Consider the following 27,567-nt stretch of genomic DNA (forward strand, 5'->3'; position numbering starts at 1 on the left):
CAGGAAGTGCCACCAGGAACTAAGGAAGTCAAATACTAAACAGGACGTGATAACAAAACAGAAAACAGAACCAAACCAGAACATGACATGATCCAAGTAGCGGATCATGACAATATGAGCTAGATTCCACTGCTGCCTCTTCATGCTCCTCTGCATTTTTTTGCACTTTAGCCCTAACCGTGACTATCAAAAAACATCATATTTCTTAAGAAAAAGGCCAACATTTTGGCCAAAAGCTGAGAGTTAGCGTGCCCATAAAGAAGCATGGTTGAAGCAGCATCACACCTTTGAGGGCGAAGATTCTCCGGCTGAAACTTCAGCTGCAGTCAAGGTGTCATGAATTATGTATGACTGTTGATTTTTTATTTTTTTCAAAAAGAGAAAAAAAACAACCTTCAGGGCTTCACGTTGCCTCCGTATTTCTTTTTTCCACATTTGACTTCTATTGCGAGGAATCAGATGCCAGAAGACGACAATGGGCAAACACAGCATCACCACTAATCTTACCATTGGAAAAAAATAATAATAACGATTCTTCCAGGGATTTATTACTGTGATGAGAAAAAGTCCAGGATAGAGAGAACCAAGGTCTACAGCAGCACTAGGCAGAACTACCCAAGTACGGAATGTGTATATTTACCTAAACACACAAAGGCATCTCAGACGGGCTCGGCCTTGGTTGCTGTCTTAGGAGACAACGCTTTTTTTGTCTCGACACATACATAATGCAACAGCAGTGGCTTGGAATTGCTCGTGATTTATGAACAGTCCCCATAATTCAAAAGCAGTGCACCAGCTGTGGTCATTACGCGCCTCTAGAGGACATCCACCATTGGGTATACACGCTAAGCTCTCCCGTGATTACGACACCACAACTGCTGGCTTTCAGTCGCGTATAATAGGGCGAAAATAATTCTCTAGACAGCCATGCACCTTACAGTCATATAACTTGGTATGTGACACATGCTAACTGATAGCACGTAGCCGTTAGCATTTAACTTTTTGCGCTAGTATTGCTACCGTTTACCCCGCAGTCATAAAAATTGGTATGTGACACTTCTACAAACCCCATTTCCATATGAGTTGGGAAATTGTGTTAGATGTAAAAATAAACGGAATATAATGATTGGCAAATCCTTTTCAACCCATATTCAATGGAATGCACTACAAAGACAAGATATTTGATGTTCATGTCAGAGTTGCCACTGACTGTGTTTTAGTTTTCTCCTCTGTGTGTTTAGTATTTCCTGTCCTTAGTTCCTTTCTAGTGCTCTTATTTTATCAGCTTCCTGTCTTGTTCCGTGAGTGCTGTGTTCTTCCTCAGCTGCAGCTGATTGGCACCTGGCCACACCAGTTGCCAATCAGCCCGCTCCTATCTGTACCTGCTTTGTCTTGTGTCAGTTGTTGGATCATTGTATTGTCATTCAGACTTGTATTGTCGTTGCCACATATCACTCTTGTCATGCTACCCGTCGTGTCGTTTTGTTACAGCTACTACCTGTCATGCTACATTTTGTCCTGGTCGTCATAGCGGTAAGCTGTTTCTGTTAGCATTAGTTATTTCCAGTTTTTTCTGTTTGCTATCCACTAGCTTCCATGCTAAAGTTCCTTTTTGTTTTCTAGCTTCCAGTCTCGTTCCCTGAGTGCTGTGTTCCTCCTCAGCTGCAGCTGATTGGCACCTGGCCACACCTGTTGCCAATCAGCCCGCTCCTATCTGTACCTGCTTTGTCTTGTGTCAGTTGTTGGATCATTGTATTGTCATTCGGACTTGTATTGTCGTTGCCACATATCACTCTTGTCGTGCTACCTGTCGTGTCGTTTTGTTACAGCTATTACCTGTCGTGCTACATTTTGTCCTGGTCGTCGTAGCGGTAAGCTGTTTATGTTAGCATTAGTTATTTCCAGTTTTTTCTGTTTGCTATCCACTAGCTTCCATGCTAAAGTTCCTTTTTGTTTTCTAGCTTCCAGTGCTAGCTCCCTTAGTTTGTTATTCCGCCCACGTGCGTGCTTTTTGTTTGTTCTTGTTTAGTTTTAATTAAATCATGTTTTCATATTATATGCCTGCCCCCGTCTCTGCATCTTGGGGTTCGTCAACAACAAATAATTTTGACAGTTCAAACTCATAAACTTAATTTTTTTTTTTTGCAAATAATAATTAACTTAGAATTTCATGGCTGCAACACGTGCCAAAGTAGTTGGGAAAGAGCATGTTCACCATTGTGTTGCATCACCTTTTCTTTTAACAACACTCAATAAACGTTTGGGAACTGAGGAAACTAATTGTTGAAGCTTTGAAAGTGGAATTCTTTCCCATTCTTGTTTTATGTAGAGCTTCAGTCGTTCAACAGTCCGGGGTCTTCGTTGTCGTATTTTACGCTTCATAATGCGCCACACATTTTCGATGGGAGACATGTCTGGACTGCAGGCGGGCCTGGAAAGTACCCGCACTTTTTTTTTACGAAGCCACGCTGTTGTAACACTTGTCTTGCTGAAATAAGCAGGGGCGTCAATGATAATGTTGCTTAGATGACAACATATGTTGCTCCACAACCTGTATGGACCTTTCAGCATTAATGGTGCCTTCACTGATATGTAAGTTACCCATACCTTGGGCACTAATACACCCCCATACCATCCCAGATGTTTTTTTAAAGGCCTACTGAAATGAGATTTTTTTATTTAAACGGGGATAGCAGGTCCATTCTATGTGTCATACTTGATCATTTCGTGGTATTGCCATATTTTTGCTGAAGGGATTTAGTAGAGAACATCGACAATAAAGTTCGCAACTTTTGGTAGCTAACAGAAAAGCCCTGCCTTTACCGGAAGTCGCAGATGATGACGTCACCCGTTGATGGCTCCTCACATTGTTTTTAATGGAAGCCTCCAACAAAAAGAGCTATTCGGACCGAGAAAACGGCAATTTTCCCATTCATTTGAGCGAGGATGAAAGATTCGTGTTTGAGGATATTGACAACGGCGGATTCAGATGTTTTTAGACATATTTACTAGGATAATTCTGGGAAATCCCTTATATTTCTATTGTGTTGCTAGTGTTTTAGTGAGTTTAATAGTACCTGATAGTCGGAAGAGTGTATCCAGTGTCTGATGGAAGTTGACGGCAGCTGTACGGACGGCACAAGCTCAGCTGATCTCCGGTAAGAGGCGACTTTTTACCACAATTTTCTCACCGAAAACTGCTGTTTGACATTTGGTCAGGATCCATGTTCGCTTTACCGCTCTGATCCATAGTAAAGTTTCACCTCCGGGAATTTCAAACAAGGAAACACCGTGTATTTGTGTGGCTAAAGGCTAAAGCTTCCCAACTCCATCGTTCTACTTTGACTTCTCCATTATTAATTGAACAAATTTCAAAAGATTCAGCAACACAGATGTCCAAAATACTGTGTAATTATGCGGTTAAAGCAGACGACTTTTAGCTGTGTGTGTGTGCAGCGCTCATATTCATAACAGCCAGTGACGTCACGCATACGTTTTCAAAAAAAAAGTCCCGGAATTTTTAAAATTGCAATTTAGTAATCTAAATAGACCATATTGGCATGTGTTGCAATGTTAATATTTCATCATTAATATATAAACTGTCAGACTCCGTGGTCGGTAGTAGTGGGTTTCAGTAGGCCTTTAATTCTCACAACAACACAGAACAAAGTCCTTTCTTTGTAGGCACAATTGTAGATGCATCCATCCATCCATCCAGCTACCCATCCATTTTTTTCCGCTTTTCCCGTTCAAGGTCGTGGGCGTTCTCATTTGTATCTAATTACCGGATTCCGGTTGGCTACCAAAGTTGGAGGCAATCGTCGGCTTGCAATTCCTCCAACTCTTGCAGTAAAACCCCAAGACTTTGCAGTCTTTTTAAGCATAGCTGAACTTCACATGTTTCACTCACCGACTTCTTTTACACACAGTCCAATTACACGAGAGGTCCGCAAACAAATTACTCCATAATGACAGATCTCTTACTAGAACTCCCACACAAAGCCTATTCATTTTTTAATAGCCAATTACTGAGAAAATGGTTAAAAAGAAGAAGAAAAAAAAATCATTGGATAACTGACACTATCCTTATCATCTGGGATTCCATTATTGCTAATGGTCAGCAGCATGTTTATAAAGATTGCGTTTGTGATGTGATGTTCACTCCTGACTGCGAATAAAGCAATCCGGCATCACCAAATCGCATCAACATAATTGTGTTTGGGCATCACACCTCAAGGCATTAGTCACAGAAGACATATTTGACTTGGATGCACTAAGCCAGACATATTGAAGGGGGGGGGGGGGGGGGGTTTGCATTCCCTCCATGCCTCCTAATCTCACACAATCAATAGCATTGCCAAGATGATGCATGATAGACCGGACGGATTGAAAAGACACATTCACGGTCGGGGATATGAAAGCAGTTTGTAAGAACAGGTGCGGAGAAACTTGATACGGAGCCTTAAAGCCGAGCAAGGTGGGTTAAATACACAGGTTAAATATGAAATAAAGGCCTTCTAAATTCAGAACGGCAGACATTTTTTTGTGCAAACGACAGTGGTGAGTCATCAACCCATCGCCAGTGATAAATCTAATAGCTGCCTGATAAACCGTATCAAGTGGTTTTATGGGGGAAGCGTGTGTATTAATGATATCTCCAGAGATGATGGAAATGCAGTTTGCACTATCTGCTCCATATAGTTCTGAGGAAGACAAAATGTATTAGTGAAGGGACGCTAATGAAGACTTTGGTTTATTTTAAAGTCTCTGAATATTCTCATTCATCCAGGTCATTGGTCTTACTCATCCATAACCAGAGGTGGGTAGGAACGCGCTACATTTACTCCGTTACATCTACTTGAGTAACTTTTGGGATAACTCGTACTTCTAAGAGTAGTTTTTATGCAACATACTTTTACTTTTACTTGAGTATATTTATAGAGAAGAAACGTTACTTTTACTCCGTTCCATTTATCTGCAATCAGGTCGCTACTCGCTACTTTTTTTTTTTTTATCGATCAATCAATCAATCAATCAATGTTTATTTATATAGCCCCAAATCACAAATGTCTCAAAGGACTGCACAAATCATTACGACTACAACATCCTCGGAAGAACCCATAAAAGGGCAAGGAAAACTCACACCCAGTGGGCAGGGAGAATTCACATCCAGTGGGACGCCAGTGACAATGCTGACTATGAGAAACCTTGGAGAGGACCTCAGATGTGGGCAGCCCCCCCCTCTAGGGGACCGAAAGCAATGGATGTCGAGCGGGTCTAACATGATACTGTGAAAGTTCAATCCATAGTGGCTCCAACACAGCCGCGAGAGTTCAGTTCAAAGCGGATCCAAGACAGCAGCGAGAGTCTCGTCCACAGGAGACCATCTCAAGCGGAGGCGGGTCAGCAGCGTAGAGATGTCCCCAATCGATACAGGCGAGCGGTCCATCCTGGGTCCCCACGAGGAGGTCCATCCTGGGTCTCGACTCTGGACAGCCAGTACTTCATCCATGGTTATCGGACCGGACCCCCTCCACAAGGAAGGGGGGGACATAGGAGAAAGAAAAGAAGCGGCAGATCAACTGGTCTAAAAAGGAGGTCTATTTAAAGGCTAGAGTATACAGATGAGTTTTAAGGTGAAACTTAAATGCTTCTACTGAGGTAGCATCTCGAACTGTTACCGGGAGGGCATTCCAGAGTACTGGAGCCCGAACGGAAAACGCTCTATAGCCCGCAGACTTTTTTTGGGCTCTAGGAATCACTAATAAGCCGGAGATATATGGTACAATACAATCGGCAAGATAGGCTGTTAATGCACGCTTTGTTTGTTTTGATTTTGTCAGACACTCATTCAAAGTAAGAACTACGCATGCCTGCGTTTCACCAATCACATGCAGTCACTGGTGACGTTGGACCAATCAAACAGAGCCAGGTGGTCACGTGACCGTCACACGTAGAACCCGACATGTTGATAAACTTATTGGGGTTTTACCATTTAGTGGTCAACTGGACGGAATATGTACTGTACTGTGCAATCTACTAATAAAAGTTTCAATCAATCAACCAATCAATCAAAAGTGTAAAGGAAAAAAGACAATTTTTTATTTCAACCGTACTTCCCGTCAAAAGCCTAAAGACTGATCGCACACTTCCTGTCTTCACAATAAAAGTGCCGCTCCATCGCGCCTGCGCTAACAAAATAAGAGTCTCCGAAAGCCAGCGCAAACAAACTAGCAAGCTACGGAGTTTGCCGCCAATGTATTTCTTGTAAAGTGTATAAAAATAATATGGAAGCTGGACAACTAAGATGCCAAAAACCAATGACTTTCATGTGGTATTAGACAGGAAGGAGGAACTTTTTTTCTCCTCCATTTGAAAACCGGGACTCTATCAGCACTATACTGTCTGATTCCAATCAATGCAAGTCATCAGAATCAGGTAATACACCAACTTATATTCTTGTCTTCATTAAAGATAGGAATCTATATGTTAAACATGCATGTAAAACACCTTTAACATGTCAACAAAAACGGCAAAATAAATAAATATAAATGATATACTAATATATGATATGTGTGTATGTATATATGAGGTAGATCACCTCGACTTGGTCATTTATTAAGTAATTGATAAACGTTGAAAAACTTATTGGGGTGTTACCATTTAGTGGTCAATTGTACGGAATATGTACTGTACTGCAATCTACTAATACAAGTTTCAATCAATCAATCAATCAATGAATGCCTACTGAGGTTATGGTGCTGTTAAGTTATTGTGGCTCAATTTGCCTTATTTTTTTTATTTTAATGTATTATTATTTAATATACATTATTGTTTTAGTTGCTTAAGAGATATTCCTGGCTCTGAATTTGCTCATTGCTATTTTTATGTTTTTGTGCATTATTTGTTGCCGTAATCATTAAACGAACAGGTTACTCATCAGTTACTCAGTACTTGAGTAGTTTTTTCACACCATACTTTTTACTTTTACTCAAGTAAATATTTGGGTGACTACTCCTTACTTGAGTAATACATCTCTAAAGTAACAGTACTCTTACTTGAGTACAATTTGTGGCTACTCTACCCACCTCTGTCCATAACCAGATGTGGGTAGCATACTTGCCAACCTTGAGACCTCCGATTTCGGGAGGTGGGGGTGGGGGGCGTGGTCAGGGGTTGGGCGAGGGGCGTGGTTGTTGGGGCGGGCGTTGTTGGGGGCGTGATTAAGAGGGGAGGAGTATATTTGAACTGAACTCTCGCGGCTGTGTTGGAGCCACTATGGATTGAACTTTCACAGCATCATGTTAGACCCGCTCGACATCCATTGCTTTCGGTCCCCTAGAGGGGGTGGGGGTTGCCCACATTTGAGGTCCTCTCCAAGGTTTCTCATAGTCATCATTGTCACTGGCGTCCCACTGGGTGTGAGTTCTCCCTGCCCACTGGGTGTGAGTTTTTCTTGCCCTTATGTGGGTTCTTCCGAGGATGTCGTAGTCGTAATGGTTTGTGCAGTCCTTTGAGACATTTGTGATTTAAGGCTATATAAATAAACATTGATTGATTGATTGATTGATTTACAGCTATCCAGCATCCATTTCCTACCGCTTATTCCCTTTGGGGTTGTGGGGGGCGCTGGTGCCTATCTCAGCTACAATCGGGCGGAAGGTGGCGTACACCCTGGACAAGTCGCCACCTCATCGTAGTATGTGTAGAAATCTTTATTTATAATTGAATCACTTGTTCATTTTTCAAAAAGTTTTAAGTTATTTTTATATCTTTTTTTTTCCAAATAGTTCAGGAAAGACCACTACAAATAAGCAATATTTTGCACTGTTATACAATTTAATAAATCAGAAACTGATGACATAGTGCTGTATTTTACTTTTTTATCTTTTTTTTTTCAACCAAAAATGCTTTGCTCTGATTAGGGGGTACTTGAATTAAAAAAAAAATTCACAGGGGGTTCATCTCTGAAAAAGGGTTGAGAACCACTGCTCTAAAAGCCGTAGATGTTATTGACACATATGCATGTACAGTAGATGGCAGTATTGTCCTGTTTAAGAGTGTCACAACATTGCTGTTCAAGGCAGACGAACTGCTTTACGGTAGACAAAAACGTGACTGCTGTTGTTGTGTGTTGTTACCGCGCTGGGAGGACGTTAATGAAACTGCCTAACAATAAACCCACATAAGAAACCAAGAACTCGCCCCCGATCTTTCTACAGTTATAACATCATTGGGCGGGCACTGTGTTTATATTGTGGGAAAGCGGACGTGAAAACAGGCTGTCCTCACTCAGGTCCGCATGGAGCTGGAGGGGGCGTGGCCTCCAGCTCCACCTGAATTTCGGGAGATTATCCGGAGAAAATTTGTCCCGGGAGGTTTTCGGGAGGAGGCGCTGAATTTCGGGAGTCTCCCGGAAAATCCGGGAGGGTTGGCAAGTATGGTGGGTAGAGTAGCCAGATATTGTGCTCAAGTAAGAGTACTGTTACTTTAGAGATGTATTACTCAAGTAAAAGTAAGGAGTAGTCACCCAAATATTTACTTGAGCAAAAGTAAAAAGTATGTTGTGAAAAAACTACTCAAGTACTGAGTAACTGATGAGTAACCTCTTCGTTTAATGATGACGGCAACAAGTGATGCACAAAAACAAAAAAATAGCAATGAACAAATTCAGAGCCAGGAATATCTCTTAAGCAACTAAAACAATAATGTATATTAAATAATATATATATTTGGTTTTACACTGTATTGAAAACATTTTTGAAAATCAATTTTACCTTTGTAACCTTATACTATTGGCTAAGTTTTATATTCATAAATGTGAGTTTCTCAATACCCAACCTGTTTTTTTGTGCCTTTAAAAAAAGATTTAGAACTCTACATTTAAAACACTACCTCTGGCAACCAAAAAGCTGTGAAAACGATGATGCTGTGTTCCAAATTTAAGTTATTTACTGAGATGGAGTGAGCCTATGGCTTTGCACTTTGTTTATTTTATATATACATATTTTCTGCATTCCATTTTAGTTACTTTGAATTTACAACCCTCTGCCGCTGTTTTGTACGGTTTTTGTACTTACTTTGATTATTATTTTCAACTGTTTGTAAACGTTGAAATTGATAAATAAAGGTTTATAAATAAAAAAAAAAGTGTGCAGTTAATCATGTGACCGCCTGGCTCTGTTTGATTGGTGAAACGGAGTCAAATGTCACCAGTGACTGCATTTGATTGGTGAAACGGAGTCAAACGTCACCAGTGACTGCATTTGATTGGTGAAACGCAGGCATGTGATAGATCCTACTTTGAAGGTCTGTCTGACAAACCAAAACAAACAGAACATGCATTAACAGATCGATAAAAATCAGTAGCGAGTAGCGAACTGAATGTAGATAAATGGAGCGGAGTAAAAGTAGCGTTTCTTCTCTATAAATATAATCAAGTAAAAGTAAAAGTATATTGTATTAAAACCTATCTTAGAAGTACAATTTTTCCCAAAAGTTACTCAAGTAGATGTAACGGAGTAAATGTACCCACCTCTGTCCGTAACTACCATTGAGGACACAGAAATCATGTCCTCTTTATTTTTTGTAGTGACAAAAAGAAAACGATATGACTGACTGCAAATATTCTTTGTGTAGGACATTGTGTGTGCGCTGTATTTCAGTGTTTTTCGACCACCAGTGTGCCGTGAAATATTGTCTGGCGTGCTGTGCAAAATTATCCAACTTCACCTAATTGGTTCAAAAAGTATTTTTTGCAAATCAATAATTATAATCTGCAAATAATGAGCCGTTGCTTAGTGTCTGTGCTGTGTAAAACACGGCAGGGTAACCACGTAATACTCCATGTCAATAGGCGGCAGCAGGTAGTTAATTGCTTTGTAAAACTCTTGAGTGTGTCGGGTGAGACGAGGATAGTTTGTTGTGATCCCAATATGCAGACCGCAGCGGGAGGCAGCGTGCCGGTAAAAAGGGATGTAATGCTTAAACCAAAAAAATGAACGAAAGGGAAAGGAAAAGGCAATGGCTATGCAAAATGAAACTGAACTGGCTACAAAGTAAACAGAAGCAGAATGCTGGACGACAGCAAAAACTTACGGCGTCCACAAGGTATCCATCCATCCATCTTCTACCGCTTAGTCCCTTTGGAGTTGCAGGGGGCGCTGGCGCCTATCTCAGCTACAATCGGGCGGAAGGCGGGGTACACCCAGGACAAGTCGCTAACTCATCGCAGTAGAGCGTACATCCGTACATGACATGACAATCAACAATGTCCGCACAAAGAAGGATAGCAACAAGGTAAATAGGCCACATGAAACTGCTACAGGAAAACACCAACACAACAGGAAGGGCCAACAAAATAGCGCAAGACAGGAACTAAAGCACTACACACAGGAAAAACACCAACATACTCAAAATAAGGCACGAAGACCTGGTGGAGTTTCATTTTTTTAACGTTTTCTGCTGGTGGTGTGCCTCTGGATTTTTTAATGAAAAAAAATGTGCCTTGCCTTTAAAAAAAGGTTGAAAAACACCGCTGGACATCACAAACAGGCTCAGAGACAGCTTCTGTCCCACAGCTGTCACCATGTTGAACTCTAACGTATAATAATAATAATAATTCACCCCTGTACAAAACATGCCCCAATACCCTACTGTGCAATACTGCCCTTCGAGTGCAATACGTCCGACACTGATTGTTATTTATTACTTCGGTACTCTTGTCTTGTTCTGTATATTGTACAGTATGTTGTATTTCTATAGTGTTTTGTATATTGTACAGGATTGATTATTATTTTTATTGGACAGTAGTCTGTTTATTTCAATTATTAGTTTTTTCCTGTATTACCTCTTGTGTTATTTATTTCACCCCATATTTGTTCCCACTACCGCACCTTAAGTTGGAGTCTTTAATCTCGTTATATGCAAATATGACAATAAACTCCATTCTATTCTATTCCATTCAATGCCGCAGTTAATTCTCTAACAATGTGCAATCTTTGGTCATGCACAGCCTGCTATAACTCCAGACAAGGTAATGGAATGAAGTCCACTGTTGCTGTTAACATTATTTGTTCTGAAATGTGCTGTCCACACGTCCATCCATCTTCTTCCGCTTATCCGAGGTCGGGTCGCGGGGGCAACAGCCTAAGCAGGGAAACCCAGACTTCCCTCTCCCCAGCCACTTCGTCCAGCTCTTCCCGGGGGATCCCGAGGCGTTCCCAGGCCAGCCGGGAGACATAGTCTTCCCAACGTGTCCTGGGTCTTCCCCGTGGCCTCCTACCGGTTGGACGTGCCCTAAACACCTCCCTAGGGAGGCGTTCGGGTGGCATCCTGACCAGATGCCCGAACCACCTCATCTGGCTCCTCTCGATGTGAAGGAGCAGCGGCTTTACTTTGAGTTCCTCCCGGATGGCAGAGCTTCTCACCCTATCTCTAAGGGAGAGCCCCGCCACCCGGCGGAGGAAACTCATTTTGGCCGCTTGTACCCGTGATCTTATCCTTTCGGTCATGACCCAAAGCTCATGACCATAGGTGAGGATAGGAACGTAGATCGACCGGTAAATTGAGAGCTTTGCCTTCCGGCTCAGCTCCTTCTTCACCACAACGGATCGGTACAACGTCCGCATTACTGAAGACGCCGCACCGATCCGCCTGTCGATCTCACGATCCACTCTTCCCCCACTCGTGAACAAGACTCCTAGGTCCTATAACTCCTCCACTTGGGGCAGGGTCTCCTCCCCAACCCGGAGATGGCACTCCACCCTTTTCCGGGCGAGAACCATGGACTCGGACTTGGAGGTGCTGATTCTCATTCCAGTCGCTTCACACTCGGTTGCGAACCGATCCAGTGAGAGCTGAAGATCCTGGTCAGATGAAGCCATCAGGACCACATCATCTGCAAAAAGCAGAGACCTAATCCTGCGGTCACCAAACCGGAACCCCTCAACACCTTGACTGCGCCTAGAAATTCTGTCCATAAAAGTTATGAACAGAATCGGTGACAAAGGACAGCCTTGGCGGAGTCCAACCCTCACTGGAAATGTGTTCGACTTACTGCCGGCAATGCGGACCAAGCTGTCCACACAGCATTAAGACTAAATTATACTGACGTCAATTATGTTTGTTTCATCTGAAATAAATTGATGTGAAACGCTGTAGGTAAAGTACCGCTGTCATGTCAGTCAGGTGCCGCCCCGACCTAAACCCAAAACACGTGCTGTGTGTAGGGCTTCACTATTCCTGCAAAAAAGTATTTGGCCACCTGCCTAGACTCACATATGAACTTGAAGTGCCATCCCATTCCTGACCCATAGGGTTCAATATGACGTCGGTCCATCTTTTGCAGCTATTACCGCTTCAACTCTTCTGGGAAGGCTGTCCACAAGGTTGCGGAGTGTGTTTATAGGAATTTTCGACCATTCTTCCAAAAGCGCATTGGTGAGCTCACACACTGAATGCCTGGCTCGCAGTCTCCGTTCTAATTAAGGGGTTCTATCGATTTTAGGTCAGGACTCTGTGTAGGCCAGTCAAGTTCATCCACACCAGACTCTGTCATCCATGTCTTTATGGACAATGCTTTGTGCACTGGTGCGCAGTCATGTTGGAAAAAGAAGGGGCCCGCTCCAAACTGGTCCCACAAAGTTGGGAGCATGGAATTGTCCAAAATGTATTGGTATCCTGCAGCATTCAAAGTTCCTTTCACTGGAAGTAAGGGGCCAAGCCCAAGTCCTGACAAAACAACCCCACACCATAATTCCTCCTCCACCACATTTCGGATTCGGCACAATTCGGTCCAAAAGGTAGCGTTCTCCTGACAACTTCCAAACCCAGACTCGTCCATCAGATTGCCAGACGAAAAAGCATGATTAATCACTCCGGAGAACGCGACTCCGCTATTCTAGAGTCCAGTGGCAACGTGCTTTACTCCACTGCATCCGACATTTTGCATTGGACTAGGTGATGTATGGCTAAAATGCCGCTGCTTGGCCATGGAAACCCATTCCATGAAGCTCTCTGCGTACTGTACGTGGGCTAATTGGGAGGTCACATGAAGTTTGGAGCTCTGTAGCAACTGACTGTGCAGAAAGTCGGCGACCTCTTTGCACTATGCGCTTCAGCATCAGCTGACCCCTCTCTTTCAGTTTACGTGGCCTACCACTTGGTGGCTGAGTTGCTGTTGTTCCCAAACTCTTCCATTTTTTTATATTATAGCCGACAGTTGACTTTGGGATATTTAGGAGCGAGGAAATTTCACGACTGGATTTGTTACACAGGTGGCATTTTATGGCATCTTGATAGATGAAAAAAATAACACAAATGAGTTGACTGATTAACATTATCATATAATTTATTCATAAAGTATAAATAAAGACATAATACTATTAACTGCGACATGTAAGTGTAAAAAAAACAACAACATTATGATTAATACAATTTCAGAATGCGATTGTTCTATTTTTAAAACAAAGAAAACAATCTGAAGTTGTCTTCATTTTTAAGTTATCGTGCCGTGATTTTACCAGTCCGGGCCGATTAGGGAGTAGATTTTTCTCCATGTGGGCCCCCCCATCTAAAATAACCAGTGGATGACTGTCATTTGCACGGATTAAACTATTTCTGATACCAACATTGAAAAACAATAGTAGTCCTGAAACAGACTCTTGAGGCACCCCTTCTGGACATTCAGATACTTTGATCAGGGAAAAAAACCCAAAAACATTTAAATCATGAAACTACTTGAATTAAATTCCGGACCTAATTATTGTCACTGCTCCTTTAAAATGCGAAAATGAGAGAATAGTCTTACCTTGTCTTGGTAGATGAAGAACAGCATGATGGACAGGATCTCCAGGAAAAAGATAAGCAGAAGAAGGATGAAAAACTGCGGAAACATAGAGAAAAAGACACATAACTGTAACATAGCAGGTAGCATTTTTATATTGAAAAAATAAATAAATAAATAAAGGCAGCAACGAATGGTGAGAGTGTCACGACTAGGACTTGGGCGTGGATTTTTTCCCCGAGGCAAAGGAAAGTTGGCACGAGCAAGGCGTGAATGAAGATACATAATTTTATTTCAACATTAACTAAAAACAGGAACAAACAAAATGCCCTCACAATGGAGGTACAAAACTTGGCTGTGTAAACAAACACTTGCACTATGGCATAAACTATGTACATAAACTAAAACTTGCCCAATGGCAGAACTATGAACAACTAAAACAAAAACACTTACTGTGACGAGTGTCAGCGTTATTTGGTGTCGAACCCCAAGATGCAGAGAAGGAGGGAGGCAATTTGCAGGAAAACATAGTTTAGTTTAAAATACTAGAACTAGAACAAACAAAGGGTACAAACAAAAAGCACGCACGTGGGCGGATATGACAAACTAAGGGCTATGAACAAACAAATCGGAAGCAGGGAACAAAAAACTACAAACATCTACCAAATATAGCTTACCGCTGCGCTGCAATCACACGACCGGTAGGAATGACAAGTAGAAAATGACATTGACACGACAATAATCCAGCCCTGACTGAAGGAGAAAACAGGTCTTAAATAGTGGCTGGCTGACTGATCCCAGGTGTGGCCAGGTGCCAATCAGCCACAGCTGAGGGTTACACATCACTCAGGGAGACAAACAGGAAACAGAACCAAAATAAGAGTGCTGACAGGAACTAAAGACAAATGCAGAGGAAAAACTAAGACGGACCAAAACTGTCAGGGACAAGCCTGAAAACGAGAAAGGGTATGAGAAAAAAGCAGCATGGATATCATCGGTGCAGGAGGTGATGTTGCCAGGATGAACAACAGAAACAGACAGGCTTAAACAATACTGTGGTGATTAGTGAAAACAGGTGTGAGACATGAGGACAAGGTGAAAACTAATGAGTTGTCATGGTAACAAAACAAACCAGGAAGTGCAAAAACCGGAACTGAGCGTCCAATAAACAAAACATAATCACACAGACATGACAGAGAGAGAGAGAACAAAAAAAAGAGAAGGCCAAATAATATCAAGAAGTTGGCAAAGTATGAGCGATTAAAGAAATAAACAAAAAAGTAGTCCAGCCCTCGATATTTGATTTGCTCTCTTCACTTTTTCTCGCTCCACTTCTGAATAAGTTAAATAACTCTATCCTATTCTCCACCAGGCCTCACTTACGGTGTTCCTCTCCTTAATATCGGAGCTAAGATGAGCTGCTTGATGGGTGATACATCTTCTTACCGCGGCCCCGTGTGACTGCTTCTAACATTACCTGGCTCATCCATCAACCACTTATTCAGGACCACGCCAGCGAGCCACGGCGGGAGGGGTTAAACATTTCCCAGACAATAAAAAGTTCCGGACGGTCACAGAAAGAATGTGATTATCAGATTATGGAAGTGAAGGATGAGCAGAGCTGCCGGAGGCACCGACAGTTACAGGAGCAGAGGAGTTTACTTATGAGGGACTTAGGTCAGACTTGTAAGTTTATAAATTACATTTCTATTCAAATGAAAAACAGACGATTAGATCTCCCCTTAACTATAAAATGCATGGATTTTTATGTACTTAAAACGCACTTAAAATCCTTTCACTTTCTCAAAAATCGACAGTGCGCCTTACATGGTTGTCAGGCTTGGACTTGGTCTTGGTTTGCTTTCCCGAGGTGCAAAGCGAATGGAGTGGAAACGGCGTGAAGATAAAGACATCTTTATTTTACCAATAAAACTAAAAACAGGAACCAACAATGGCGGTACAAAAAACTTGGCTATGAAACAAAAGACTAGCACAAAGGCTAGAAACTACAAACATGAAACAAAAACACTTGCTCAGTGGCATGAATAACAAAAACTTACGTGGACAAAATGGACAGCAATGCAAGGCATGAAGCAGATAATCGAGGGCGTGAATGAGGTGATGTGGCCAGACAAAACTCATGATCAGACATCACAGAAAACTAAATCCGTTGGCATGGTAAGACAAACAAGGAAATGCAAAACAGAACTAAATGTCCAAAAAAACTAAACATAGCATGACCAAAACAAAACATAAACCATAGGCGTGACACATGGTATTCTTCTTTTTGTATTGTTTCAGTTTCAAAAATTCACAAAAATGTCACCGTTGTAACGATTGGATCGCATGGTGATGCGGGTTCGTTCTCCCAAAGATGCAGTCGGGCCTTGGTAAGAACAAATGATTTATTAAATAATAAAACGGACATTGACAAAACGAACAGAACTAGCATGGGAGCTAGAAAAAACCAAAAAGGCTTAGCATGGAAGCTAGCAAAAGCAAAACTAGCAGGTAGCGAGCAGGAAACAAAACGTCGTCACTAGTTGTGCGGAGACAAATTACGAAGCCAGGAAGAAAGAACGAAGAAGGCAGGCTTAAATCAAGACAGTAATCACAAGGCAGGTGCGCGTCAAAAGCAAGCGGCAGGTGATAATCAAGAGTCACTATGGAAACAAACTGAGAGGTGCACAGACAGGAACTAAAGGAGTCCAAAACTAACAGAACAAAAATCTAAATCAAAAATATGATCCGGGCAGCGGATTATTACAACCGTGGACTTATTGAGTATGTTTAGCTGATTGGAGAACTGTCAATGAGGAAGACTTGTGGGATTACCGGTATGTGTAAAATAACTCATTTACAACCAATATAAGTGCGGTGAATATGTGAAAAAAGAAAATATAAAAATATAACATTTTGTGGGTGCAGCCTATATTCCGGTGCACTCTATGATATATATATGAATATATATATATATATATATATATATATATATATATATATTTATATACACAATAGAGATGTCTGAAAATGGCTTTTTTGCCGATATCCTATATTCCGATATTGTCCAATTTGTCAGGACTGTGACACAGATTTATTTTGCTTCTTCTACGCAAAGGATTATTCGCACGGGCGAGACGTGAATGTAAGTACATTTTTTTATTTATACATTATCAATCCAATCCACTTTATTTATATAGCACATTTAAACAACAATAACGTTTCCAAAGTGATAAACAGCCATGTTAAAAACAATATTAAAAAAAAAAAAAACAATATTATGCTCCACCAATGACTGAATAAAAACAAAAAATAAATAAATATAAAATCAATAAAAAGAAAAAAAAATTAAATACAAAAACAAATATGATTAAAAACTATTTTAAAGGGTAAAATCAATTAAAACAGTAAAATAGAAATCAAAGTGTATAAAAAAAACACAGAGGACAAAGGACCACACAACTCACGTAGTGTTAAAAGCCAAAGAACAAAAGTGGGTCTTAAGACGGGACTTAAAACGCTCCACTGTGGAAGCAGTTTGAACATGGAGGGGCAGAGTGTGGCGACTTGTCCAGGGTGTACCCTGCCTTCCGCCCGATTGTAGCTGAGATAGGCGCCAGTGCCCCCCGCGACCCCGAAAGAGAATAAGCGGTAGAACATGGATGGATGGGGCAGAGTGTTCCAGAGCTTAGGGCCGACCACAAAGAAGGCCCTGTCTCTATGATACAAAACAGGCAAAACAAAGGTCGCGCTCGGTGGCGGATAATAATCTGTACTAAAAACTTTAAACAAAAACAGCACAAAGGCAGGACTATCTACAAACAAACAGAAGATACTATAAAAGGCACAAGGCAAAACAAAAACTAGCACTGAGGCATATATACAAAGAAGTCTTACGTGGCGTGGTCAAACAACAAACAGCGAGGCAAAGCCTGAGGGTCCGGCAAGGAAAGGCAGGTGCGTGGTCATGAGGGTTCAACACAGTCCAGTAGGTAAAGTAGCCAGGCCGAGGAAAGGAAAACAAATGACTTAAATACTGCTGTGGTAATTAGAAACCGGTGTGAGAGGCTGAGGATCGGGGCGTGACTAAGGGGACCAGGTGGAAACTAATAGGTTGGCATGGAAACAAACAAAACCAGGAAGTACAAAACTTGAAGCAAGAGTCCAAAAACAAAACAAAACATGACCAAACATAAACCTGATTTACAGGCATGACACAACTCTTAATTACCGATACCGATATCAACCGATACCGATCTATACAGTCGTGGAATTAACACATTATTATGGCCAATTTTGTTGTGATGCCCCGCTGGATGCATTAAACAATGTAATAAGGTTTTTCCAAAATAAATCAACTCAAGTTATGGAAAAAAAGCCAACATGGCACTGCCATATTTATTATTGAAGTCACAAAGTACATTATTTTTTTAACATGCCTCAAAGCAGCAGCTTGGAATTTGGGACATGCTCCCCCTGAGAGAGCATGAGTAGGTTGAGGTGGGCCGGGTCGAGGTGTATATTGTAGCATCCAGGAAGAGTTAGTGCTGCAAGGGTTTCTGGGTATTTGTTCTGTTGTGTTTATGTTGTGTTACGGTGCAGGTGTTCTCCCGAAATGTGTTTGTCACTCTTGTTTGACGTGGGTTCACAGTGTGGCGCATATTTGAAACAGTGATAAGGTTATTTATACGGCCACCCTCAGTGTGACCTGTATGGCTGTTGACCAAGTATGCATGCATTCTCTTGTGTGTGTGGAAAGCCGTAAAGGAAGTGCCTTTAAGGTTGATTGGGGCTCTGTTCTTCTCCTTACATCGGTGTACACAGCGGCGTTTTAAAAAGTCATACATTTTACTTTTGTTACCGATACTTTTGAAACCGATACCGATAATTTCCGAAATTGCATTTTAAAGCATTTATCGGACGATATTATTGGACATCTCTAATATATATATATATATATAAATATATATATGGGGGGGAAGGAGCCTGAGCTAGTGCGCGAGGTAGAGAAGTTCCGGCTGGATATAGTCGGACTCACCTCGACGCACAGCAAGGGCTCTGGAACCAGTTCTCTCGAGAGGGACTGGACCCTCTTCCACTCTGGCGTTGCCGGCAGTGAGAGGCGACGGGCTGGGGTGGCAATTCTGGTTGCCCCCCGGCTCAAAGCCTGTACGTTTGAGTTCAACCCAGTGGACGAGAGGGTAGCTTCCCTTCGCCTTCGGGTGGGGGGACGGGTCCTGACTGTTGTTTGTGCTTACGCACCAAACAGCAGTTCAGAATACCCACCCTTTTTGGGTACACTCGAGGGAGTACTGGAAAGTGCTCCTCCGGGTGATTCCCTTGTCCTACTGGGAGACTTCAACGCTCATGTTGGCAACAACAGTGAAACCTGGAGAGGCGTGATTGGGAAGAATGGTCGCCCGGATCTAAACCCGAGTGGTGTTTTGTTATTGGATTTTTGTGCTCGTCACAGTTTGTCGATAACAAACACCATGTTCAAACATAAGGGTGTCCATATGTGCACTTGGCACCAGGACACCCTAGGCCGCAGTTCCATGATCGACTTTGTAGTTGTGTCATCGGATTTGCGGCCTTATGTTTTGGACACTCGGGTGAAGAGAGGGGCGGAGCTTTCTACCGATCACCACCTGGTGGTGAGTTGGCTGCGATGGTGGGGGAGGATGCCGGACAGACCTGGCAGGCCCAAGCGCATTGTGAGGGTCTGCTGGGAACGTCTGGCAGAGTCTCCTGTCAGAGAGAGTTTCAATTCACACCTCCGGGAGAACTTTGAACATGTCACGAGGGAGGTGCGGGACATTGAGTCCGAGTGGACCATGTTCCGAACCTCTATTGTCGAGGCGGCTGATTGGAGCTGTGGCCGCAAGGTTGTTGGTGCCTGTCGTGGCGGTAATCCCAGAACCCGTTGGTGGACACCAGCAGTGAGGGATGCCGTCAAGCTGAAGAAGGAGTCCTATCGGGTTCTTTTGGCTCATAGGACTCCGGAGGCAGTGGACGGGTACCGACGGGCCAAGCGGTGTGCAGCTTTAGCGGTCGCGGAGGCAAAAACTCGGACATGGGAAGAGTTCGGGGAAGCCATGGAAAACGACTTCCGGACGGCTTCGAAGCGATTCTGGACCACCATACGGCGCCTCAGGAAGGGGAAGCAGTGCACTATCAACACCGTGTATGGTGCGGATGGTGTTCTGCTGACTTCGACTGCGGATGTTGTGGATCGGTGGAGGGAATACTTCGAAGACCTCCTCAATCCCACCAACACGTCTTTCTTTGAGGAAGCGGTGCCTGGGGAATCTGTAGTGGACTCTCCTATTTCTGGGGCTGAGGTCGCTGAGGTAGTTAAAAAGCTCCTCGGCGGCAAGGCCCCGGGGGTGGATGAGATCCGCCCGGAGTTCCTTAAGGCTCTGGATGCTGTGGGGCTGTCTTGGTTGACAAGACTCTGCAGCATCGCGTGGACATCGGGGGCGGTACCTCTGGATTGGCAGACCGGGGTGGTGGTCCCTCTCTTTAAGAAGGGGGACCGGAGGGTGTGTTCCAACTATCGTGGGATCACACTCCTCAGCCTTCCCGGTAAGGTTTATTCAGGTGTACTGGAGAGGAGGCTTCGCCGGATAGTCGAACCTCGGATTCAGGAGGAACAGTGTGGTTTTCGTCCTGGTCGTGGAACTGTGGACCAGCTCTATACTCTCGGCAGGGTTCTTGAGGGTGCATGGGAGTTTGCCCAACCAGTCTACATGTGCTTTGTGGACTTGGAGAAGGCATTCGACCGTGTCCCTCGGGAAGTCCTGTGGGGAGTGCTCAGAGAGTATGGGGTATCGGAATGTCTTATTGTGGCAGTCCGCTCCCTGTATGATCAGTGTCAGAGCTTGGTCCGCATTGCTGGCAGTAAGTCGGACACGTTTCCAGTGAAGGTTGGACTCCGCCAAGGCTGTCCTTTGTCACCGATTCTGTTCATAACTTTTATGGACAGAATTTCTAGGCGCAGTCAAGGCGTTGAGGGGTTCCGGTTTGGTGGCCACGGGATTAGGTCTCTGCTTTTTGCAGATGATGTAGTCCTGATGGCTTCATCTGGCCGGGATCTTCAGTTCTCGCTGGATCGGTTCGCAGCCGAGTGTGAAGCGACCGGAATGAGAATCAGCACCTCCAAGTCCGAGTCCATGGTTCTCGCCCGGAAAAGGGTGGAGTGCCATCTCCGGGTTGGGGAGGAGACCCTGCCCCAAGTGGAGGAGTTCAAGTACCTAGGAGTCTTGTTCACGAGTGGGGGAAGAGTGGATCGTGAGATCGACAGGCGGATCGGTGCGGCGTCTTCAGTAATGCGGACGTTGTATCGATCCGTTGTGGTGAAGAAGGAGCTGAGCCGGAAGGCAAAGCTCTCAATTTACCGGTCGATCTACGTTCCCATCCTCACCTATGGTCATGAGCTTTGGGTCATGACCGAAAGGATAAGATCACGGGTACAAGCGGCTGAAATGAGTTTCCTCCGCCGGGTGGCGGGGCTCTCCCTTAGAGATAGGGTGAGAAGCTCTGCCATCCGGGAGGAACTCAACGTAAAGCCGCTGCTCCTCCACATCGAGAGGAGCCAGATGAGGTGGTTCGGGCATCTGGTCAGGATGCCACCCGAACGCCTCCCTACGGATGTGCTTAGGGCACGTCCAGCTGGTAGGAGGCCACGGGGAAGACCCAGGACACGTTGGGAAGACTATGTCTCCCGGCTGGCCTGGGAACGCCTCGGGATCCCCCGGGAAGAGCTAGACGAAGTGGCTGGAGATAGGGAAGTCTGGGCTTCCCTGCTTAGGCTGCTGCCCCCGCGACCCGACCTCGGATAAGCGGAAGATGATGGATGGATGATGGATGGATATATATATAAATATATATATATATATATATATATATATATATACAGTAGAGAGAGAGAGAGAGAGAGAGAGAGAGAGAGGAGAGAGAGAGAGAGAGAGAGAGAGAGAGAGAGAGAGAGAGACACAGAGAGAGAGAGAGAGAGAGAGATGGATGTTGTTGTGGTTTGTGCAGCCCTTTGAGACATTTGTGATTTAGGGCTTTATAAATAAACATTGATTGATTGATTGATTGATTGATATATATATTTAGCTTGCTGCGGGGTCGTTCTCCCAGGAAGGCAGACGAACTACTCTGGACATGGCATTTTGGTAAAAACATGATTTAATTTTAACTAAAAAAAGTTTTTTTTAAAAAGCGCCAACAGCGACGGCACTACTCGGGCTAAGGAACAAAACTAACACATAAACAGACTATGAACATAAATCAAACACAACTTACTTGGCATGGCATGAAGCAGGAAACTATGGCAAGGCATGAATAAAGTCAGCACAGAGCAAGAAAAGATCACAATGACGCCAGGACGACCAACAGAAACTGACAGGCTTAAAGAGTGATGTGATAATTGAAAGCAGGTGCATGAGTTGTGAGGACAGGTGAACTGATTGGTCGTCATGGTGACAAAACAGGGAGTGAAAAAACAGGAACTTAAAGAGTCCAAAGGTCAAACAGCACATGGCCAAACAAAAACATGATCAACATACATAACATTTATTTGTGTGTGTGTTTATTATATATGTATGTAATCCTAATAAATAAGCTAATTTGTATAAATTTTTAGCACCCCTAATAAATTACATAAAGACTTATCTATAAATATGTGTACAGTATTTATTTGTAGCCTTTTTTCTAAAAATTACATGCACGTTTTTCGTTGCCATATATGCAAATTAGACAACAACAACACTTCCTGAAGAAACCGCCACACATATATTTCAGTCCTGTGGAAAAAAACTGTAATAAGATGTATTTAACATGTATTACACCAATTTGCTTCATCATCTCTAACACAAAGGTAAGTAAGATCTGGATGTTTTGTTCAGATAGTCAGGAATATCTTTAACCTACAAAAGATTGTTTAGAGAATATTTAATGTACGTACTACATCTAAAATGTAACAAAGTGGCCCCGCAAAGATGTTTGGTTGCCCAACATTTCTAAATATAGACAAACATTATGCACGTTACTGAATCTGATGTTTTTATCAGTGTGGGTCTGACATGTTTAGATGTTGTTCTTGGCAGGACACTCTATCACTGTAATGACGCAAATAAAATAAAAAAAGTGTTCTTTTTTTGGGCATACTGTATGGTCCGTTGTGACAGAAAAAAGACACTGCGGAATCAGATTATGTCGGCCAAGAGGAGAAGAATGCAGATTTACCCTGTCCGCAACTTGAGATTTATGGAGTATTTTATTAAAATAAACATAACATTGTGCCACACTTTTATTAACTCAACCTGAAAGATAGAACAACCCTGTATAGGGTGAAGATAGAAAGTGACTGATGACAGACTTTATCGTGCACTATTGGCGAGGTACTTATAAATAAAATATGTGAATAAAAATATGCTCTTGTAATGTAATATATATATATATATATATATATATATATATATATATATATATATATATATATATATATATATATATATATATATATGTATGTATGTATATATATATATATATATATGTAGGTGTGGGAAAAATCACAAGACTACTTCATCTCTACAGAACTGTTTCATGAGGGGTTCCCTCAATCATCAGGAGATTTTAATGGAAGCATTCGCATACAATGGTTTATATAGGGCACAGAGTGGCTGGGTGTGGTGATTGGCTCATGTGTTACCTAGGAGGTGTTTCCGTCTGTGGCGGCATGTTGAAATGATTTCACTGTGCTTGTTGAGGGATGATAGATCTGGATGATATATAATAAACAGTTTCTCTTTTAAGCATAGGTTGCATCTTTTATTACCACTGTTGTAAGGTGTGCTGGATGAAAGAATTTGCCATGTTATTGAATATTCAACATTATTGTCTTTGAGGTTCCAAATGTGTTTGCTGAGTTCTGTAGAATTCCGCAAAGTCTGGTTTCTAAAGGAGGCGTTGTGATTATTCCATCTTGTTTTGAACGCTCCTTCGGTTAATCCTACGTACGTGTCGGATGTGTTAATGTCCTTGCGTATTACCTTTGCTTGGTAAACGACTGATGTCTGTAAGCACCCTCCGTTGAGAGGGCAATCAGGTTTCTTGCGACAGTTACATTCCTTATTGGTTTCAGAGTCGTTTAGTCTGGGGGTAGGCAGTCCTTTTGCAATTGCCTACCCCCAGAGTCGTTTAGTCTGGGGGTAGGCAGTCCTTTTGCGTTGCAAAAAGACTGCCTACCCCCAGACTAAACGACTCTGAAACCAATAAGGAATGTAACTGTCGCGAGAAACCTGATTGCCCTCTCAACGGAGGGTGCTTACAGACATCAATTGCTTTGCAAAAGGACTGCCTACCCCCAGACTAAACGACTCTGAAACCAATATATATATATATATATATATATATATATATATATATATATATATATATACACACATACATATATATATATACAGTAAATACATACAGTATGTATACATACATATTTATGTAAATACCTATATGAATACATTCATATACACACACACATATATATATATATATATATAGTACCGTTGATGAAATGGCGACTTGTCCAGGGTGTACGCTACCTTCCGCCCGATTGTTGCTGAGAAAGGCACCAGCGCCCCTCGCGACCCCAAAGAGAATGAGCGGTAGTAAATGGATGGATGGATGGATGGATGGATACATACAGTATATACACTTACATATATATATGTAAATACATACATGCATACATACATATACATATATACATACATAATAAATTATAAATGGGTTGTACTTGTATAGCGCTTTTCTACCTTCAAGTTACTCAAAGCGCTTTGACACTACTTCCACATTTACCCATTCACACACACATTCACACACTGATGGAGGGAGCTGCCATGCAAGGCGCTAACCAGCACCCATCAGGAGCAATGGTGAAGTGTCTTGCTCAGGACACAACAGACATGACGAGGTTGGTACTAGGTGGGATTTGAACCAGGGACCCTCGGGTTCCGCACGGCCACTCTCCCATATATATATAAATATATACATACATATATGTGTACATGTATATATACTTATATACATACATATACAATTACATAAATATACATATATAAGTGTATGTGTATATATATCCACATACATATATACATGTAAACACAAATATATATACATAAATATATATTATATATATAATATATATTTTATATATATACATATATATATATATATATATATATATATAAATATATATATATATATATATATATATATATATACATATATATATATATTATATACATATATATATATATACTTCTTTTGAGACCCTTTGAGGTCCTAGAAACGTTGACGGGTCACCAAAATTGAGGGTAGCTCGAATGGTTTTGAAAAGGAAAAATTTCAAAGTGCCCCCCGCATGCTTTCATTTTTTTAGTGAGTGGACCTCAGTAGAAAAGAGTGGACATACTTGGTCCGAACGCAAACTCCAACAGCTTTTGCTTTATTGATCCAAGATGGCTCGTTTGTGTTTGTCCCCCCCCCGATTGCATTGTACTTTCATTATTCACACAAAGACACCATCACAGGTTTGACCTTTTAAGAATATCATCATTTTACTTAAACTGATGGCCTTGTTGATCATTGATTCCAAGTCACTATTATGAACATATGCGTGTTTATAATGGAGATCATTCAACAACAAATGTTTGACTGTATATTATATTACACAATTATTTCACCTCCTGTCGTGTTTCTTATTAACCACAAGGAAAACTACCAGCTCCCAAAATGTGTTCCCTAAATATTCCCCCATCAATTTACTCTTAATATGAAATATAACTCTTTGGATCACAGGCCCTGGTAGCCGCACTGCTTTAATAGCAGACAAAATGTATGCTGCTGTTATTGCTTTATATATCACAAGCAACTATTGAATTACAGGTTGCACCTCAAAGAAATTATAGACGGCTGTTATTATTGTTGAACGTATTACTGAAATAAACGGAAAACTGCCGAAATCCATTCCAGAGAGGGTAATAATAATAAAAGGAAAAACTGTGTACCCATTTAGTCAACTGCAGATAAACTGCTTGGAAGTGTTGTTTCCATTAAAGTATCCTGATAAGTGTTCTAAGACAAGGGCAACTTTTCTACCTAAGTAATGCACTATAGTAAAATAGATAGTTACATATAGGCGCCAGCGCCCCCCGCGACCCCACAAGGGAATAAGCGGTAGAAAATGGATGGATGGATATATATGGATGAAGACATTTTCACTATTAAGGTCCGGGTATTGTCTGGACTAAAGTAGTCATAGCCAACTTTTTATAAATTATACATATATATATATATACAGTGGGGCAAAACAGTATTTAGTCAGCCACCGATTGTGCAAGTTCTTCCATTTAAAATGATGACAGAGGTCTGTAATTTTCATCAACTGTGAGAGACAGAATGTGAAAAAACAATCCAGGAATTCACATTTTGGGAATTTTAAAGAATTTATCTGTAAATTATGGTGGAAAATAAGTATTTGGTCAACCATTCAAAGGGGCGGTATAGCTCGGTTGGTAGAGTGGCCGTGCCAGCAACTTGAGGGTTGCAGGTTCGATTCCCCCTTCCGCCATCCTAGTCACTGCCGTTGTGTCCTTGGGCAAGACACTTTACCCACCTGCTCCCAGTGCCACCCACAATGGTTTAAATGTAACTTAGATATTGGGTTTCACTATGTAAAGCGCTTTGAGTCATTAGAGAAAAGCGCTATATAAATATAATTCACTTCACTTCACTCTCACTGATGGAAGGAGGTTTTGGCTCAAAATCTCACGATACATGGCCCCATTTATTCTTTCCTTAACCCGGATCAATCGTCCTGTTTCCACCCCCATGCTTCACAGTAGGTATGGTGTTCTTGGGATGCAACTCAGTATTCTTCTTCCTCCAAACACGACGAGTTGAGTTTATACCAAAAAGTACTATTTTGGTTTCATCTGACCACATGACATTCTCCCAATCCTCTGCTGTATCATCCATGTATCCATTTTGGTATAAACTCAACTCGTCATGTTCGGAGGAAGAAGAATACTGAGTTGCATCCCAAGAACACCATATATATATATATATATATATATATATATATATATATATATATATATATATATATATATATATATATATATATAATCTATAATCTACTATTTACGTTGTAGATTGTCACTGAAGGCATCAAAACTATGAATGAACACATGTTGAGTTATGTACTTAACAAAAAACATGTAAATAACTGAAAACATGTTGATATAGCCACCATTTGCTCGGATTACTGCTTCGCACACACTTGGCATTCTCTCAATGAGCTTCAAGGGGTAGTCACCTGAACGAGTTTTCACTTCACAGGTGTCATAGTTTTGATGCCTTCAGTGACAATTTACAATGTAAATAGTCATGAAAATAAAGAAAATGCACTGAAATGAGATGAAATGTGTCCAAACCTTTGGCCTGTACTGTACATATATATATATATATATATATATGTATATACACACAAGTAAGGTTCCACATTGTAGCACATTGGGTTGAGTTTTTCCTTGCCCTGATCTGGGATCTGAGCCGAGGATGATGTCGTTGTAGCTTGTGATTCCCTTAGAGACACTTGTGATTTAGGGCTATATCAATAAACCTTGATACACTGATTGATGGATTTGTTCCCCCGGGATGCAAACAGAAGACTCCGGACAGGACTTACAGGTAGGAATGTGATTTAATTCTCA

The 27,567-nt window shown here is 41.9% G+C and overlaps 1 protein-coding gene across 5 annotated transcripts in view; it reads right to left on the minus strand.

Annotated features, from left to right (window-relative positions):
- The window catches only part of tspan4a (tetraspanin 4a), a 526,989-nt gene that overhangs the window by 160,152 nt on the left and 339,270 nt on the right, over positions 1-27,567 (minus strand). For all 5 annotated transcript variants that reach the window (XM_061887281.1, XM_061887282.1, XM_061887283.1 and 2 more), the window contains one exon: positions 13,811-13,885. In XM_061887281.1, coding sequence (XP_061743265.1) covers positions 13,811-13,885 — 75 coding nt within the window. The remainder of the gene's footprint in view (positions 1-13,810; positions 13,886-27,567) is intronic.

This window comes from Nerophis ophidion, linkage group LG25, assembly GCF_033978795.1.
Source record: "Nerophis ophidion isolate RoL-2023_Sa linkage group LG25, RoL_Noph_v1.0, whole genome shotgun sequence".
Classification (NCBI taxonomy): domain Eukaryota; kingdom Metazoa; phylum Chordata; class Actinopteri; order Syngnathiformes; family Syngnathidae; genus Nerophis; species Nerophis ophidion.